The sequence below is a fragment of the Podarcis pityusensis genome (genome assembly GCF_964106645.2).
Source record: "Podarcis pityusensis genome assembly, chromosome: 3".
NCBI classification, from domain to species: Eukaryota; Metazoa; Chordata; class Lepidosauria; order Squamata; family Lacertidae; genus Podarcis; species Podarcis pityusensis.
The window spans coordinates 620,740-638,232 of record NC_138026.1 but is presented as its reverse complement, the minus strand read 5'-3'; the positions used below and the strand labels follow the sequence as shown (position 1 = coordinate 638,232).

The window sequence follows — 17,493 nt, the reverse complement described above, 5'->3', positions numbered from 1 at the left end:
TTCCATGATCAGTATTAAATTCACATGCCGCCCTTTCTGCAAGGAAGCCCCTTGGGGGCAGACCGGGAAAGCGGCCTGGAAGGAAACTCTGCCTCTTAGCGACGCGACAGGCGACGCTCGGCCCCCCGGGGAGGCGCCTGAGGGACACCGGGCTTCTGTGGGGATTTGGCGCAGTACGGGGCTGTTCGGGGGCAGACGCGGGGCAAGAGCCTCGGGAGATGAAGGGCGAGTCGCTTCGTGGGGCCCCCGGGAGTCAGTCGAGAGACGCAGCCCAGCCTTGTGGAGGGGAAGGGGTCCCCGATGTCGCCGGGACTACAGCTCCCATCATCCCCGGCGACTGGCCCTTGTCGCTGGGGATGATGGGAGTTGCAGTCCCGGCGACGTCGGCGGCCGTGTGGGACTCGGGCTCGCGCAGAGACGGGGCGGGCGGCGGCGGCGATGCGGAGCCTCTCCCGGCGGGGCCAGCAGCACCGGGCGGGCGCCTAGGCTGGGGCGGCGGCGGCGACGAGGGGCTCCGGCTGCGCTCTGAGCGGAGAAGCCGAGGGCGGGAGAGGCGGCCATGGCGGGCTCTTCGGCGCCCGGCCCCGTGTGGTGCTGCCTGCGCTGGGCCTGCTGCGGAGACGCCGGCGGCGGACATATCGCCCTCAAGGAGATGCCGCTGGTGCAGCTGGACACGCACAGGATGGGTAAGCGGAGGCGGGCGAGGCCCAGTCCGGGGCGAAGGCGGGCTGCGAACACAGAGAGCACGATTCACCCCCCCCCCCCTTTTCAAACAAGAGCGACTGCAGCGAGCCTGGGGCTGAGGCAAGATGTCTCTGCCCCCGTCAGCCGAAAGCCCGACGCTCCCCTCTGGGCCTCACTGCCTCCCACACTTCATATTTATCGGCTCTCAGCACAGCTAAGGGATGGTGGGAGCTGTAGAACAACAACATAGTTGAGAAAGGCCGGTAGATTTTAGCAATACTATTTAATGCTAGACTAGAGTGAGTAACCCTTTGAACACCCACCACCACCCCAGAGGGGAGGACACACAGCCCACCTGGGGAAATGCTTCTGCTATATATTTTCTCTCAACTGCAAAAGGTGCTGGTCTGGGAGAGACAACGATAATTTCCTCCCATAAATTGTTACCCACCCTGCCATTTCAGTTGGGAAATAAATTCTTCCTTTTATTTTCCGCCTTCTTCCAAAGCTTAGCAGAAGAGCAGTGGCTACCTTGTTATCTTATTTATTTTATTTTTTATTTCTTTAACTTCTACACTGCCCTTCATCTGTAAATCTCAGGGCAGTTCAAAACCTTTCACTCGCAGTCGTAACATCTGGTCAGAATCCTATTAAAAAATAGGTTTGATTAGCAAGAAAATTAAGTGGATGCCAATAGTTGATTCAGCCTTGACTCCTCTTGCATACCAGGCTGTGTACAGTGGTACCTCGTGTTGCGTAACCTCAAGGGTACAGAATCTTTGGGTTATGGCCGTGGCAAACCCAGAAGTGTATACTGAATCAAATTCTTTGCTGAACTTCAAATAAACTGAATCTACTGCATTTTTCTGGTCTGGAGCACTAAGCATCATCTCATTTCTATTTTCATCCACATCTTTACTTTGTTCTTTGATCTAAGGTAGCAGAAGGGAATCTGTGATTACCCAGGTGTTCATAGAATCATAGAACTGGAAGAAACCACAAGGGTCATCTCTAGCTCAACCCCCGGCAATGCAGAAATCTTTTGACCAACGCGAGGCTTGAACCCACAACCCTGAGATTAATACTACAAGTTTGAGAATCTCATAATCCCTGACCACTGACCATGCTGTCTGGGGCTGATGGGAGATCTGATCTGGAGGGCCAGAAATTCCCTATCTCTGACCGTGGCAGGTTTGAGATAATGGGGATAAAACAAAAGGGGTAGTCATTTGAGCATCTATTTTCTCAACTGTGGGGTAGGCAAATCAAAAATGTACCAGTACCACACAGATCCAAGACACACTTTCTAGATCCTTCTGAAAGAGAAATTAGGAAGGTTGCATAAGGAAGAAAAGATGTCAACTGAACTGTAGTGATAATCAAAACAAAAACAAACGGGCACATAACTTCTTTCACTGCCCTGGCAGCTAAGTTTTTGATACTTTCACTCTTGATTTGAAAGATAAAGTAGGAACTCCTGCTTTCCATTACTTCCCCATCCGTGTTTTTTTCTAGGGAAACATATTTCACAACCTGGGGACTGCTTCACACTTATTGAATTTCATACTCTGAAGTGATGTCTGTGTGTGCTCCCTTGTGTGACAACTCAAAACACCTCTTTCACAGCATGAACATTAAAACATGATTGCAAATATATGCTTTTTCTACTTTTTATATGTGGTAGGAGCAATCAGGATTCATTCACTGCTGGAGTGTATATATGTTAAATGCTGTAAAAAATATAAAAAATTTCCTTCCAGTAGTATCTTAGAGACCAACTAAGTTTGTTATTGGTATGAGCTTTCATGTGCACATACCAATAACAAACTTAGTTGGTCTCTAAGGTGCTACTGGAAGGGGGGGGGAATTATTTTGTTTCGACTAGAGCAGACCAACAGGGCTACCTACCTGTAACTAGAGCTACAAAAAATAATTGTGTAAATGTCATGTGAGTAACCACAGGTCTTCTTCATATCCAGGAGTGTCTGTCCGGCATATCAGGTTTCCATGATCTTGGATTAAATAAATGCAGATTATAATAGGATAACTAATTTTTGCCCCCTTCTGTTATAAAACAATGTGAATTATTGCTGAACAGAGTGTGAGGAAAATCTAAGGACAAAACTGGAGTTATACTGGGAACTGGTTTTTCTCTATCAAGAGGTGTTCCAGTCTCTTTGGATTTTGAATACTTAACTGGAATTAATTTAGAGTAAGCATCAACCTTGTCTTGTTTTGGGAGAGTGCATGGATTTAATTCATAGACTAATGAAACTCCTTAGAATTTTACAGTTTAAAATTAAAGTAATTCAAGGGCATCTCTAATCCTTAACACACTATCACACAGTATAAAGACTGGGCAGAAACTGTAACTCCCTTGGCTTCCCAGGGCTTGTCCATGGTGGAATTTAATGTGGATTTGAAGCTTCTTGGATTTTCTAATAATTTTTGTCAGCAACAGCCTCACAATAACCTCTATCCAAGTGGCAGCCTGCGCTCCTCCCACCCACACCAAATAAGGATTTCCCCACAGTTTAAGGCTACATTCTTAAACATATTTATAAGGTAGAAAGACACAATGAACATAGTATGACTTTGTTCCGACTAGATAGGCATAGGACTGAGCTGCATAGCTGCAATCCTAACCATACTTTAAAAAAAAATTGTGACAAAAACAGAATAACAATAAAGAGGGGACATGTCTCTTGAAACTTGTTTTGTCTTTTTAAAATTGTTTCTGTCTTTTGGGTTAATTTTCCCATCAATGCAATTATCCAAGTTTGCTGGTATCATTCATATAGCAAATTATCTTTCTGTAAATCTTTCTGCCTTCCAGCTATTGTCAAGCATGCTGCTGATAGTAAGAATTTTAATAAGTTCTTGCTTAAATGGGAGCAAGTTTCTCTGAAATCAGTTGGACTTATTTCCAAACATACTTGTTCAGAATTGTGCTGCATGTCTTAAATGGAAGTTCAGAATGTTTCAGTTTGATGCTTTTAATTCTGCAGGAACAGATGTTGTCATTGTCAAAAATGGACGACGAGTATGTGGTACGGGAGGCTGCCTAGCCAATGCTCCTTTGCATCAGAACAAGAGCTATTTTGAGTTTAAAATCCAGTCTACAGGTCAGTCAAAAAGTTAACGCTCGCAAAAATTCATCATGTTTTGCTCAGATTGGATTCAAATCGCTGAGTAAAATCCACTGTTGCATGAGCAGGCTCCTGCTCACACCCTGGGACTTCATCCTCCTCTCGCCTTCCATCTTGTGGCCCCTTACTGCTCAAATCTGAGAATCATAGATTTATATGAAGGAGAGCCAACAAACTGAAGCTCAATCCAGATAAGACTGAGACATCGTTAGTGGGCAGTTTCCTAGACCAGTTAAGGACTTTTACTGTTTTCATTAAATTATTCACACCAGGATAGCAGTTCACCAGATAATTTCTAATGTAGCTATTGCAATAAAGTTATTTTTTTCCAGGGAGGTGTCACGAAGTCAGCTCCTTGCTAAGGGTGCAAGGTATCCTAGAGAGGCTTCCACTGGTTCAGTCCTAGCACCTCCACTTAAAGTGTCAGATTGCCTGAGACTTTGGAGAGCCATTGCCAGTCAGAGTAGAACCAGCTGGAGCCCTTGTTAGCCATGTTGATTTGCAAAATGCTTTGCTGGCAACCAAGGGTTCCTTCAGCTTCCTTAGGGAGCCAGGTTGCAGCACCTCATTGCCCATAATTCAGTGTAGTTGGGACCAGTTCAAGATGAGGGTTCATTAAAAAAAATGGCAAGGGCTTTTAAAAGGGTTCTGTTGCAGTTGAGCAGGGGCGGGAAGATAAAGGTTTGGTTTGACTTCCTGATCAATATATGCTCATTATTTCACCTACTATCATGACATAGCACAGTCAGTTGTGTGTGGAAATAAGCTACTTGGGCAAGGCTGGGGGAACGTCTTGCAAGTTCCCCCAGCTTTGCCCATTTCCACTGTACTACACTAAAGTACATTCTCTCTCTCTCTTCTCACTTCTCCCATGGCTGTGCCATTCCATTTCACCCCTCGCCATGTATTCAGGAATCTGGGGTATTGGTGTTGCGACTCAGAAAGTCAATTTGAATCAAATTCCTCTTGGGTGTGATGTGAATAGTCTAGTACTGAGAAATGACGGAGCTCTGTACTACAATAATGATGAGAAGAACAGGTTGCCAGCAAACAACCTTCCACAAGAGGGTGATATTGTGGTGAGTTTCTTTCAGTATTGCTTATATGAATCTGACGAGAATTGATGGTGTTTCCTCCAAGCCAAAGCTAACTTCAAAGCAGATGTGATAATCTCTGCTATATATATGTGATAATCTCTGCTATATTTGCAACAACAGAGTCCAGTTAAGCTGGTCTTTATGTAAAGTTGGACTTTAATACAGAACCCCAAGGTCCTTAAAAGGAACCTGTTGTTGCCATAATTCAGGCCAAAGGAAGAGCACACATTCAATCAAATTTAATTCATAATAATAAATCTATGGCCTTTACAATGTGGTGGAGTGCGTGGGTTTTTATGCATTTTGTGTCATTTGTATTTTTATGTTGTGAACCACCCTGTGATATTCGAATGAAGAGTGGTATACAAAACAAACAAACAAACAGGGCTGTGGGTACTTGACGTAGTGGGGTATTGGATGTAAGTAGCTCCCTGAAAATGTTCATATTTTTAAAGTAAGTTTGTAGCTCTTATAGCTGTGAAGTTAATGTTGAAATGTCCACAACATTCAGAAGTAAAATAAATAAAAGTGGAGTCTAAATGTCACATTTGTGTTACAGGGAATTACATATGACCATGTAGAACTAAATGTTTATTTGAATGGGAAAAATATGCACTGTCCAGCCTCAGGAATTAGAGGAACTGTCTTCCCTGTGGTATATGGTAAGTTTGGGTTCTCAGGACTTATTAACACTTTGACCTCCCTACTACACAGCTTCCTATTTTCCACATAGACCAATATTCTGAGAATGGGCTTATATTTTAATAGAACATTCCTACCCCCAGTGTGGGACGCGGGTGGCGCTGTGGGTAAAACCTCAGTGCTTAGGACTTGCCGATCGTATGGTCAGCGGTTCGAATCCCTGCAGTGGGGTGAGCTCCCGTCTTTCGGTCCCAGCTCCTGCCCACCTAGCAGTTCGAAAGCACCCCTAAGTGCAAGTAGATAAATAGGTACCGCTTTATAGCGGGAAGGTAAATGGCGTTTCCGTGTGCTGCGCTGGTGCTGGCTCACCAGAGCAGCTTCGTCACGCTGGCCACGTGACCCGGAAGTGTCTTCGGACAGCGCTGGCTCCCGGCCTCTTAAGTGAGATGAGCGCACAACCCTAGAGTCGGACATGACTGGCCCGTACGGGCAAGGGTACCTTTACCTTTACCTTACCCCCAGTGTAAGATTCCTTGTAGTCTCTAGGGTGGTCTGGTGGAGAGTTGGACAACAGCTTTTCAGAACATCCACTTGAGACTTGTTGATCAAGAACTTGGACCGATGGCCATAGCTGCTATTCTTTTCTAACCATGGAAGATTCTTATCATTGCTCTGCATAATCATAAGGACCAAAGGTGGTGGTTCCTTTGGGATTTAGGCCACATCATCTTTTTCCCCTGCCTTAACAACAACAAAAAGTAGTTCTTTGTGCTCAAATGGGTAGTGCTGGGTGAATTTTCTTATTATGCAAAGGTAATTTGTTATTAAGTGCTATTCGCCTGCTCACTTGTAATGTGTTAGAATTGCTTTTGCAAGCTGGATGAGAACAGGTCAGCTGTTGATGTGCCACAAAGATTTGTGAGCTTTTAACTTTTGTTGTTTGAGTTGCAAGGCTTTGTTAGACTCCATCATAATTTCCAGGAGTATTGTTCTGCATTTTGTCAACTTAAGTAATATTTTAATCAAGAAAACAAAGGTTAAGTCTCTGCCAAGGCTGGTTGAATGTGAAGTATGCATATATGCAAGTTTTTCACTATTTTCTTCTTCCTTCTTATAGTGGATGACAGTGCCATTTTGGATTGTCAGTTCAGTGAATTTTATCACACTCCTCCAGCAGGGTTTGAAAAGATACTCTTTGAGCAACAGATTTTCTGAATGTCCCTACTGAGGATTTACTCCCTAGCACTTTCTACAAAACCTATTCTTTTAAAGCTTCTCATTATTTCTAGGACACAAACTTGTATTTAGTAATGTTTAGGTGCTTGGGCTGGACAACCATATTACCAGAGAAGTATGTTGCAAGTGTTAGATTTGACTATGGTTTTGTAACATGGACAATATTTCCATTTGATGTAAAGGTATGCAGTCCACTACACTGTGATCCCTGTATGCCCATGATGACACTGTTCAATACATTAGTGTTATATGCTGTTACATTCTTAACAAGTCTGAGAAACCACACAACAATTTATGGATTAAAAGTATTGTCCACAGCAAGTGTTTCATCTTTTTTTCTAGCAAGAGATTTTAATAAAAGTGTTCTTGTGTTAAATTAGGGCAAAATGCCGACTATAATAAGCGAAGCCAACCTCTCATTTAAAGTCTGCTTACTGCAACAAGCAACTGTGGTGAATAAATTTTTTGATATTGTAATAAAGCGTTTCTTTTGAACTCTTAATTAGTTCTTTGGGGGATATTTCATTTACCTCCCCCAGAAAATAATAAAAAAAATTATAGGTTGTTTTTTTCTCCTGTTTTTGTGAATATTTTAGGTTGATTTTCTGTGTACTCAGAATATCAAGAATTTTGTAAAGCTAATACTATAAATCCAGAAATCTGAAGCATGTTGTACATGGACTGCTACATTAAAATAAATACTTTTTACCTCTGAGAAAGATTTATTGGGAATAGTACAGCAGGTTTTTTTTAAAAAAAGTTTGTACTTCAACATAGTTGCCCCCCTTTCTTTGCTATTTTCTTTATTTGCTAATTGTGGAAAATTATGTCTTTGCATTTCAGATCCTTGAATATATTATCTTAATTCTGTTTGCAAGTACAGTAGATTGAAAAAGCTAATTGCTTTATTGTTACAGTTAACACACATGCATACCCTGGCAGGTTTTTCAGCCTTATGAAGGAAATTATTTTGGATTCTTTATAATCCACTGATACTAGAAATACTTATTTTTCTGTTATTGTGGTATTCTTCAGAGATGGAACTTTTCACAGTTTTCATGGACTAGTGCTAGAAGCTATGTTTATGCCGGAGGCTTATTAATCCAATTCCTATCAGTGGAGAAGATATTCAGAATTCCTACATTCTGCTTTTAGAAAGATGTTTGTGCAACTACTTTTGCCCACTGCTTTTAAGATTCGGCATGTATTAAAACAAAACAAACATTACATCAGCCAGACTTTTAAGAGCTTTAGTTATAATGGTGCAGGAGCTTGAATTAAAATCAGTGTGAATACATTGCCAAGGGGGGAAAGCACTAATGCTCCTGAATATGTGTTAACTGCTTGCCCCAATGAAGCATGTGTGGGTGGCAAATGCTATTGGCTGGTTTCCTAAGCCAGGAAGGTGTTTTCCCTAGGGACAAACATATATTTACATTTTGTATATCAGCATCCACATCATGAACAGCCACGTTATGACCTTGCTACAGCAGCATTTTCTTGCTACTAGCTCCCAACACCTTAAAGACTGGGACAAGCTACAAACCAGGAGGTGTGTCCAGGTTACTGATTTAAAATTACCATGCACATTTGAGATGTATATTTATTCATAGGTAGCTGAGACACATGGATGCCAACTCCCTGGGTGCCCAAGCACCCACAAAATTCCCCCTGAAGGACCAGGCACCCACAAATTTTGGTGCCAGGGCCATGCAGGCTGCATGGCACCCACGGTTGCAGGGCCAAGCTGGCACTCACTCCTGCTAAGAGCACTTCAAGCATTAACTCTGAATGCTAAGCTGACCCATAAATTTGGGCTGGGCACAGAATAGCTTTTCAGAATGCGTGCACCCACCCCTAATACATCTCTAGTTTAAAATTTTTTTATTTCAAAATCTTAAAAAACTTATTTGAGGGAAAAGAGGGATAAAAGAGTACACATCAAGCAAAGCAATGCCTCTATCAGAAAAGTTGTCTCTGGTCTAAAAAGGAAACTAGCAGTACACCAAAATGAACAAGCAGGAATGTTGCCTGTCAAAACTCCATTTAAAAACCCAGCAATTGGGGACTGAGTACCACTGAGATACATATCCCACTTCCACTTACCTTGTTAGCTGAACACTCTTTGAGGGCCAAGCAGAATCCCACATGGGTATGGAGAGCCAAAGGTCATTTACTGCCCCTCAAGGCTTCCCCTTCCTCTTAAAATTGAGAGAGCAAATCAAGTACATGCAAACAAAGTCAAGTGCGCAGAGCAGAAAGCTCCAAGGAACACAGAGAGTAGAGTAAGCTCACAACTTAGATGGGGGTTACATTGCAAGGATTGTGCCCAAAGTAAGGTTACCAGATGTCCCTGTTTCCCGGATATAGTCCCCAGATTTACAAATCAGTCCCCTGACAAAATCCATGGAAGTTGAAAAGTGTCCCCTGATTCATTGAAAAAAAATCTGGTAACCTTAGCCTAAAGCCAACATTGTGTATAGTCAAAATACCGGTACATGGGGTTCATTGGCGGGCAGAATTGCCAGTGTCTCCCTGGATTTTTGTCAAGTGAACAAAGTTCAATGTGCACAAGTTGTGGGCTTGCTGTTTAGTGCATATTTACAGGACACATTTTGGGGAATGGTGGCTTAGTTCTGGTATTTAACAACTTGACAACCATCTTATTAGTTGTTAATCGGCTACAAAAGCAGCCACCCAGTTTCCCTTGGTGCTAAAATCAGGTCCTTGAAGAATTAAGGTACTTTCAGATGTGGGCATCAAATCATAGAATCATAGAGTTGGAAGAGACCACAAGGGCCATCGAGTCCAACCCCCTGCCAAGCAGGAAACACCATCAGAGCACTCCTGACATATGGTTGTCAAGCCTCTGCTTAAAGACCTCCAAAGAAGGAGACTCCACCACACGCCTTGGCAGCAAATTCCACTGTCAAACAGCTCTTACTGTCAGGAAGTTCTTCCTAATGTTTCGGTGGAATCTTCTTTCTTGTAGTTTGGATCCATTGCTCCGTGTCCGCTTCTCTGGAGCAGCAGAAAACAACCTTTCTCCCTCCTCTATGTGACATCCTTTTATATACTGGAACATGGCTATCATATCACCCCTTAACCTCCTCTTCTCCAGGCTAAACATGCCCAGCTCCCTTAGCCGTTCCTCAGAAGGCATCGTTTCCAGGCCTTTGACCATTTTGGTTGCCCTCCTCTGGACACGTTCCAGTTTGTCAGTGTCCTTCTTGAACTGTGGTGCCCAGAACTGGACACAGTACTCCAGGTGAGGTCTGACCAGAGCAGAATACAGTGACACTATTACTTCCCTTAATCTAGATGCTATACTCCTATTGATGCAGCCCAGAATTGCATTGGCTTTTTTAGCTGCCGCGTCACACTGTTGGCTCATGTCAAGTTTGTGGTCAACCAAGACTCCTAGATCCTTTTCACATGTACTGCTCTCAAGCCAGGTGTCACCCATCTTGTATTTGTGCATCTCATTTTTTTTGCCCAAGTGCAATACTTTACATTTCTCCCTGTTAAAATTCATCTTGTTTGTTTTGGCCCAGTTCTCTAATCTGTCAAGGTCGTTTTGAAGTGTGATCCTGTCCTCTGGGGTGTTAGCCACCCCTCCCAGTTTGGTGTCATCTGCAAATTTGATCAGGATGCCCTTGAGTCCATCATCCAAGTCGTTGATAAAGATGTGGAATAAGACCGGGCCCAAGACAGAACCCTGTGGCACCCCACTAGTCACTCTTCTCCAGGATGAAGAGGAACCATTGATGAGCACCCTTTGGGTTCGGTCAGTCAGCCAGTTACAAATCCACTGAGTGGTAGCATAGTCAAGACCGCATTTTACCAGCTTCTTTACAAGAATATCATGGGGCACCTTGTCAAATGCCTTGCTGAAATCAAGGTAGGCTACATCCACTGCGTTCCCTTCATCTACCAGGCTTGTAATTCTGTCAAAAAACGAGATCAGGTTAGTCTGACATGACTTATTTTTCAGAAATCCATGCTGACTATTGGTGATCACAGCATTCCTTTCTAGGTGCTCACAGACTGTTTGCTTAATGATCTGCTCCAGAATCTTCCCTGGTATTGACGTCAGACTGACTGGGCGGTAATTATTTGGGTCCTCTCTTTCCCCCTTTTTGAAAATAGGGACAACATTTGCCCTCCTCCAGTCTGCCGGGACTTCGCCTGTTCTCCAGGAATTCTCAAATATGACTGCCAGTGGTTCTGAGATCACATCTGCCACTTCTTTTAATACTCTTGGATGCAGTTCATCTGGCCCTGGAGACTTGAATACATCTAAACTAGCCAAGTATTCTTGTACTATCTCCTTAGTTATTCTGGGCTGTGTTTCCTCTGCTGAATCATTTGCTCCAAATTCTTCAGGTCGGGCATTGTTTTCTTTATCGAAGAAGACTGAGGCAAAGAAGGCATTGAGGAGTTCAGCCCTTTCTGTGTCCCCTGTTTGCATTTCACCATCTTCTCCTCTGAGTGACCCCACTGTTTCTTTGTTCTTCCTTTTGCTACGAACATACCCATAAAAGCCTTTTTTGTTGCTTTTAACCTCTCTAGCAAGCCTGAGTTCATTCTGTGCTTTAGCTTTTCTGACTTTGTGTCTACACGTGCTGGCTATTTGTTTGAATTCCTCTTTGGTGGTTTCCCCCCTTTTCCATTTTTTGTACACATCCTTTTTTAATCTTAACTCAGTTAAAAGTTCTTTAGATAGCCACCCTGGCTTCTTTAGGCACCTTCCATGTTTCCGTTTCATTGGTATTGCCTGACGTTGTGCTTTTACTATCTCCCTCTTAACAAACTCCCAGCCATCATGAACTCCCTTTCCTTTTAGTATTACTGTCCATGGGATCTCACCCAGCACTTCCCTAAGTTTTATGAAGTCGGCTTTCTTAAAGTCAAGAAATTGAGTCCTAGTATGCTTGGCTGCTCCTTTCCGCTGTATAAGTAAACTTCAGAAGAGCATGATCACTCGCGCCTAATGATCCTTCCACTTCTACCCCACTAACCAGGTCATCAACATTGGTTAGGACCAGATCTAAAATGGCTGTTCCTCTTGTTGCTTCTCCCACTTTCTGGACAATGAAGTTGTCTGCAAGGCCAGTGAGGAATCTGTTTGACCTTATGCTCTTGGCTGAGTTTGACATCCAACAAATATCCGAGTAATTGAAGTCCCCCATTACTACTATCTCCCTTCCTTTTGCATGCTTGGCCATCTGTTCCAGGAAGGCATCATCTATGTCCTTCGTTTGGCTTGGGGATCTATAGTAAACTCCCACAATGAGGTCACTGTTATTATTCTCTCCCTTAATTTTGACCCAAATGCTCTCACTTTGGCTTTGAGGTTCTAAATCTTGGATCTCTTCACAGGTATACACATCCCTGACATATAACGCCACTCCTCCTCCTTTCTTGTCAGGTCTGTTTCTCTGAAATAGATTGTATCCCTCCATTATTACATTCCAATCGTGGGACTTATCCCACCAGGTTTCAGTGATGCCTATTGTCAGGGGTTCAGGGACAGAGGCACAGGGTAGGCAGGAGATGGAGAGCGATGGGGATGAATCCCAGGACAGCGAGGAAGAGGATGACAATGACTCTAGAGATTCCATGAGTCTTTCCAGCGAATCAGAGGATTCCCAGAAGGGGGCGCCGGTGGTCAAGGCCAGGGGAGCCCCAGGGGGGACTTGTCAGGAGCAGGGGGCCAGCGGGGGATCCCAAAGTGGCAGCTGGGCGTCAGGACCAGCCTCCCCGCCAGAGTGCAGCGAAGGGGGTGGAGGTTCCAGTGTATCAGGGGAGGCGGCTCCGGCAGTAGAGAAAGGAGGGAGGTCGGAGCAAGCCACCCTCCCGGAAGGGGAGGGGAGTAGTGAAGGGAGTAGCGTAGCTGTCAAAAGGAAAGTTAGAGGTTGGGGGCGCGCGCCAAGTTCAAATGTAGAGGCGCGCGGAAGTACAGGGAGCCCGGAGGAGGGGCCAGGTCCCAAAGCCCGCAGGAGGGGGCAAGAGCAGTCTGATTCCGCGTCGGAGGAATCCAGGAGGGGCGAAACCCCAGCGGGCAGAAAGACCCTGCGGAAAAGGAAAGAGAGAAAGAGGTGGAGCAGCGCAAGCTTCTTAAACTGGTGCAGGGCAGGGACAGATTCAGAAGGGACTTCAGCGGTCTAAGCCTAGCAGACGTAGGGCTGCGCGCCTCGGATCTGAAGCAAACAATGAACTGCAATAAACACTTTAGTATATAAGAAAAGAAAGGCGTTGGTCTTTTGTGAGCTGAGACTTGAGGCAGCCCTGACAGTAAGTCCCTTCTCAAAAAAACTGCAAAAAAAATTTTTTTGCAAAGCTCACGAAGTTTGGCAGACATGACTACTGAGGAGCAGATAACGACCCTGCAAAACGCAGTCGCTGAACTCTCCGTTGCAGTACGGGTCTCTCAGAAGACAGTTGCCGAAGCAGAAGCGCGATGCCAGGATCTGCAAGCCAGGTGGGATCAGGCGTGCAAACAGGGGTTCCCGGGGTCCAGATCAGAGGGAATCGCACTCGGACGGAGGGGGGGCAATTTAGTAGCCCACTTCGATGGGAACCTGAAGCATTATCCCAATTTCAGAGCAGACGTCCTATACGCGCTGCATTTGCTTCGAAAAGACTTCAAAGATGAGGAGGAGAAAGTAGGCTTTATTGTGTCCCATTTGCATGGGGAAGCTAGAACCTGGTTACGCAATTTGTGGCGCGAAGATGGTCTTGCCCGCAGGGACTCTGACGAATTTATCAAAGCCATGGACGCTTGCTTCCAATCTACCGTTGACGTTGATGTGGCGCGCCAGGAGATGCATGGATTGCGGCAGGGCAAGACTACAGTGCGTCAGTACCATTCTCGCTTTTTTGCATTGCTGAATGTGCTGGGCTGGGAAAAGGACTCCCTGGCAGTGAGAGACTTGTTTTGGGAGGGGCTTCATGGCTCAGTAAAAGATGAGCTGGCTAGGGGAGACAGACCTCAAACCCTAGCAGACGTCGTCCAGAGGGCACTCACGATAGGGGTGCGCCACGAAGAACGCCCTTGGCACAGTGAGGAGGGGCGTCACGTCCGCCCACCAGCTAGAGCGCCTCCTTTTCTTCTTCCCAGGGACCTGGGACGTACAAATCCCTCGCCTATGCTGAAGGGAGGGGAGGAGCCAATGGAGCTGGGTCGTGCAAAGGCTCAGTCAGCTGCCGGAGCCTCAGCGTCCGGAGCAGTCAAGGCGAAGCCTCCTAGAGGGACCAGGAAGTGTTACATCTGTGACAGTCCACAGCACATGGCTAAAGAGTGTCCCCAGAGGCTCCAGAAGCACACTGCAGCCTTAGCAACAGTAACAGGGGAAGAGTTCCAAGGAGAACAGTTTCAGGGAAACGAGAATGCCTGGATGGAAGCAGAGATGCTGGGGCTCCACCAGGCAAGTCAGTGAAGCAGTCCCCAGCGCTTTTGCAGCCTACAGACCCCTTACCACCCAAGCCAGTGGTGCAGCTCACTGCTACTCTCCAGCTACCTAATGGACTCACCCTGGAAGTCCCCATTACGATTGACTCAGGGAGCAACGCAGACTTCGTGGGGATGCAGTTCATCAAGCAGCATCGCATAGCGCTACTACCAGCCACGCTGCCTCTGAACGTCGTCACGGTAGATGGCAGAAAGTTGCTGGGTGGGCAAGTGGTACAACAGACGCCACCCATGCTGCTGAAAATTGGGAATCATCGCGAGGTCATCAGTTTCAATGTCACCCAACTGTCAGACACGCCTATAGTGTTAGGCATGAGTTGGCTGGATAGACACAGCCCATCATTAGCGTGGTACCAGCGGCAGCTCACCTTTGGCTCGTCCTACTGCGCACAACATTGCATCCAGACAGGCCAGGAGGAGGAGGGCCAGGAGGAAGGGCAGCAGTTGCATCTAGGCATGGTGCAGGCAGTGCCCCACAAGTACAAGGGGTTTTTGGAGGTCTTCTGTGAAAAGGAAGCTGACCAATTACCACCCCACCGGCCCTACGACTGTGCAATTGACCTCTTACCAGGGGCGACGCTGCCGACTGCGAAGCTGTATTCCATGTCTGAAGATGAAATGCAGGAACTCCGGGAGTTCATAGATCACAATTTGAAGCGGGGATTCATCCGAGAATCCAAGGCCGTGGGGGGCAGTCCTGTGTTTTTCGTGAAGAAGAAGGACACGCCCCAAAAAAGGCTCATTGTGGACTATAGGGCCATCAACTCGATGACAAAGCCCAAGGCCTTCCCCATGCCCAAGATTGACGACCTGCTCGCGACGGTGAGGAAGGGGAGGATCTTCACCAAGTTGGATCTACGCGGAGCATACAATCTAATACGCATGAGGGAAGGTGACGAGTGGAAGACGGCCATGTTCACGCCGCTGGGCACCTATGAATACAGAGTTATGCCGTTTGGTCTCCAAAATGGCTCCCACTGTTTCCAAGCATTCATGCACCACGTGCTAGCAGGACTCCTCTACAAGAAGTGCGTATGCTTCCTCGACGACATTCTGATCTTCTCAGAATCGCAGGAGACTCACGAGAGAGACGTAAAGGAGGTCCTGCAGAGGCTACGGGAGCACAGGCTCTACGCCAAACTGGAGAAGTGCCAGTTCGACGTGACGGAGGTGGATTTCCTGGGCTACCGGCTGTCCGACAAGGGACTAGCCATGGACAGCGCCAAAGTCCGCGCGGTGTTGGACTGGAATAGTCCGCGCAATCGGAAGGAGGTCCAGAGGTTCGTCGGTTTCGCCAACTTTTACCGCAAGTTCATCAGGGGTTTCGCGAAAGAGACGGCAGCTATCACGGACACCCTCAGTTCCAAGAAGAAAAAGTTCACCTGGACGGACCAGGCGGAGCAGTCCTTCAGGAGACTTAAGAGTCTCTTCGCGTCCGAAGACCAGCTGCTACACGTGAATCCCGGCAGGCCCATGCGGGTTGAGACTGACGCATCTGACAGAGCAGTGGGGGCCGTCCTCTTGCAGGAAGATCCGCAAGGGAACTGGAGGCCCTGCGCTTTCTATTCCCGGAAGCTCAGCAAGTCGGAACAGAACTACACCATCTGGGACAGGGAGTTGTTGGCCATCCACGCGGCTTTCAAGGCGTGGCGGCACTTCCTTATCGGAGCCAAGCACACCGTGCAGGTCCGCACGGACCACAAGAACCTAGAGTATTGGCGCACGGCGAAGCTCCAGAGCCAGAGGCACATGAGATGGGCGGAGTTTTTTGCGGATTTCGATTTCCGGATAGAGTATATCCCGGGAGACAACAACGTCATAGCGGATGCGCTCTCCAGGAAACCGCAGTATCTCGAGGAAGCGGCACCAGTGGCAGCCAGGCACATTTTCGCACCGCAAGCGTGGGCGTGCGCTTCCGCCGCCGTGGACCTGGACGCGGTACGACGCGCGCTACAGACGGATCCGTTCGCACAATCCAAGATGGAGGAGGTGCGAAGAGGGACAGCAAAGGACGGCGAATTCCAGATACGCGACGGTCTGCTGACCCGCAAAGGTGCTCTCTACGTGCCCGGAGACGATCTCCGCGCGAAGGTTTTACAGCAGTTACACGACGCACCCAGCGCGGGTCACTTCGGCAAAGAAAAGACGGCGGACTTAGTAGCCAGAGACTTTTGGTGGCCCCAGATGCGGGGAGAGGTCGCGGATTACGTCGCCAGGTGTGACATTTGTCAGAGGTCCAAGCCAGTGCACAAGAAGCCAGCGGGATTGCTGGAACCACTGGAGACGCCACTACAGCCGTGGGAACGGGTGGCGCTGGACTTTGTTACTGATCTGCCCAGTTCGCGGGGCAAGACGGCGGTGCTTGTGGTTGTAGACCTGTTCACCAAGATGGCGCACTTCATTCCTTGCGCGAAGGTGGCAACAGCGGAACAGACCGCCAAGCTGTTCATAGACCACGTGTTCCGGGTGCACGGCTTACCGCGGTCCATCCTGTCCGACCGGGGTCGCCAATTCATTTCCAGTTTCTGGCAGAAGCTCCTGGGCATCCTGAATGTCAAGATCAACTTAGCGTCGGCGAGACACCCGCACACCAACGGCCAAGCGGAGAGGATCAACGCCATCATGCAGCAGTACCTGCGATGTTACGCCAATCAAAAGCCTGCAACTTGGGTGGACTACTTGCCGATGGCCGAGTTTGCCTACAACAACACGAAGCACGCATCAACGGGGGTGACACCGTTCTTCGCCAACAATGGGCGACATCCCAGAACCTTCCCGGCGTTGGAGACAACGACGCAGGGGGAGTCGCAGGGAGCTGAGCATTTAGCAGCAGAATTGCAGGAGGTCCACGAGGAGCTACGACGGCACTTGGAACTAGCTAAACACGCCTACAAAGTGCAGGCAGACAGGCACAGGAGGGCAGGAGAAGACATCCAGGTGGGGGACTGGGTATGGTTAGCAGCCCAGGCGGTACCGGCCAAGTCGTTAGCTAAGAAGAAGCTAGGACACAAACAGTTAGGGCCATACCAAGTTGAGGGCAGGATCAATCCCGTAGCTTTTCGGTTGACCCTCCCAGAAGGTTCCCGAATGCACCCGGTCTTTCATAGGTCGGTGCTTACACCCTACAAGGCCCCACACAGATTTCAGGAGCCAGGGACGGCACCAGACCCACGTAGAGAGTCACCGGGGGGGGGAGTCACCAAGGACCCCG

General features: G+C 47.2%; 1 protein-coding gene across 1 annotated transcript; it reads left to right on the top strand.

Moving 5' to 3' along the window:
• Window positions 1–456: 456 nt before the first annotated feature.
• SPRYD7 (SPRY domain containing 7) lies at window positions 457–7,310 on the top strand. Its single transcript, XM_080997506.1, has 5 exons — window positions 457–686; window positions 3,693–3,809; window positions 4,746–4,912; window positions 5,490–5,592; window positions 6,690–7,310. The coding sequence occupies exons 1-5, from the start codon at window positions 560–562 to the stop codon at window positions 6,785–6,787; spliced, it is 612 nt and encodes a 203-aa protein (XP_080853632.1). The 5' UTR covers window positions 457–559; the 3' UTR covers window positions 6,788–7,310.
• The last annotated feature ends 10,183 nt before the right edge of the window (window positions 7,311–17,493 follow it).

What these genes read in the sequence shown, in the direction of transcription:
- SPRYD7 (XM_080997506.1), top strand. Translation starts at nt 560, where the DNA reads ATGGCGGGCTCTTCGGCGCCCGGCCCCGTGTGGTGCTGCCTGCGCTGG. An exon ending in CACAAGAGGGTGATATTGTG is followed by an intron (nt 4,913 to 5,489) that starts GTGAGTTTCTTT and finishes TTTGTGTTACAG; the next exon opens with GGAATTACATATGACCATGT. An exon ending in TGTCTTCCCTGTGGTATATG is followed by an intron (nt 5,593 to 6,689) that starts GTAAGTTTGGGT and finishes TCCTTCTTATAG; the next exon opens with TGGATGACAGTGCCATTTTG.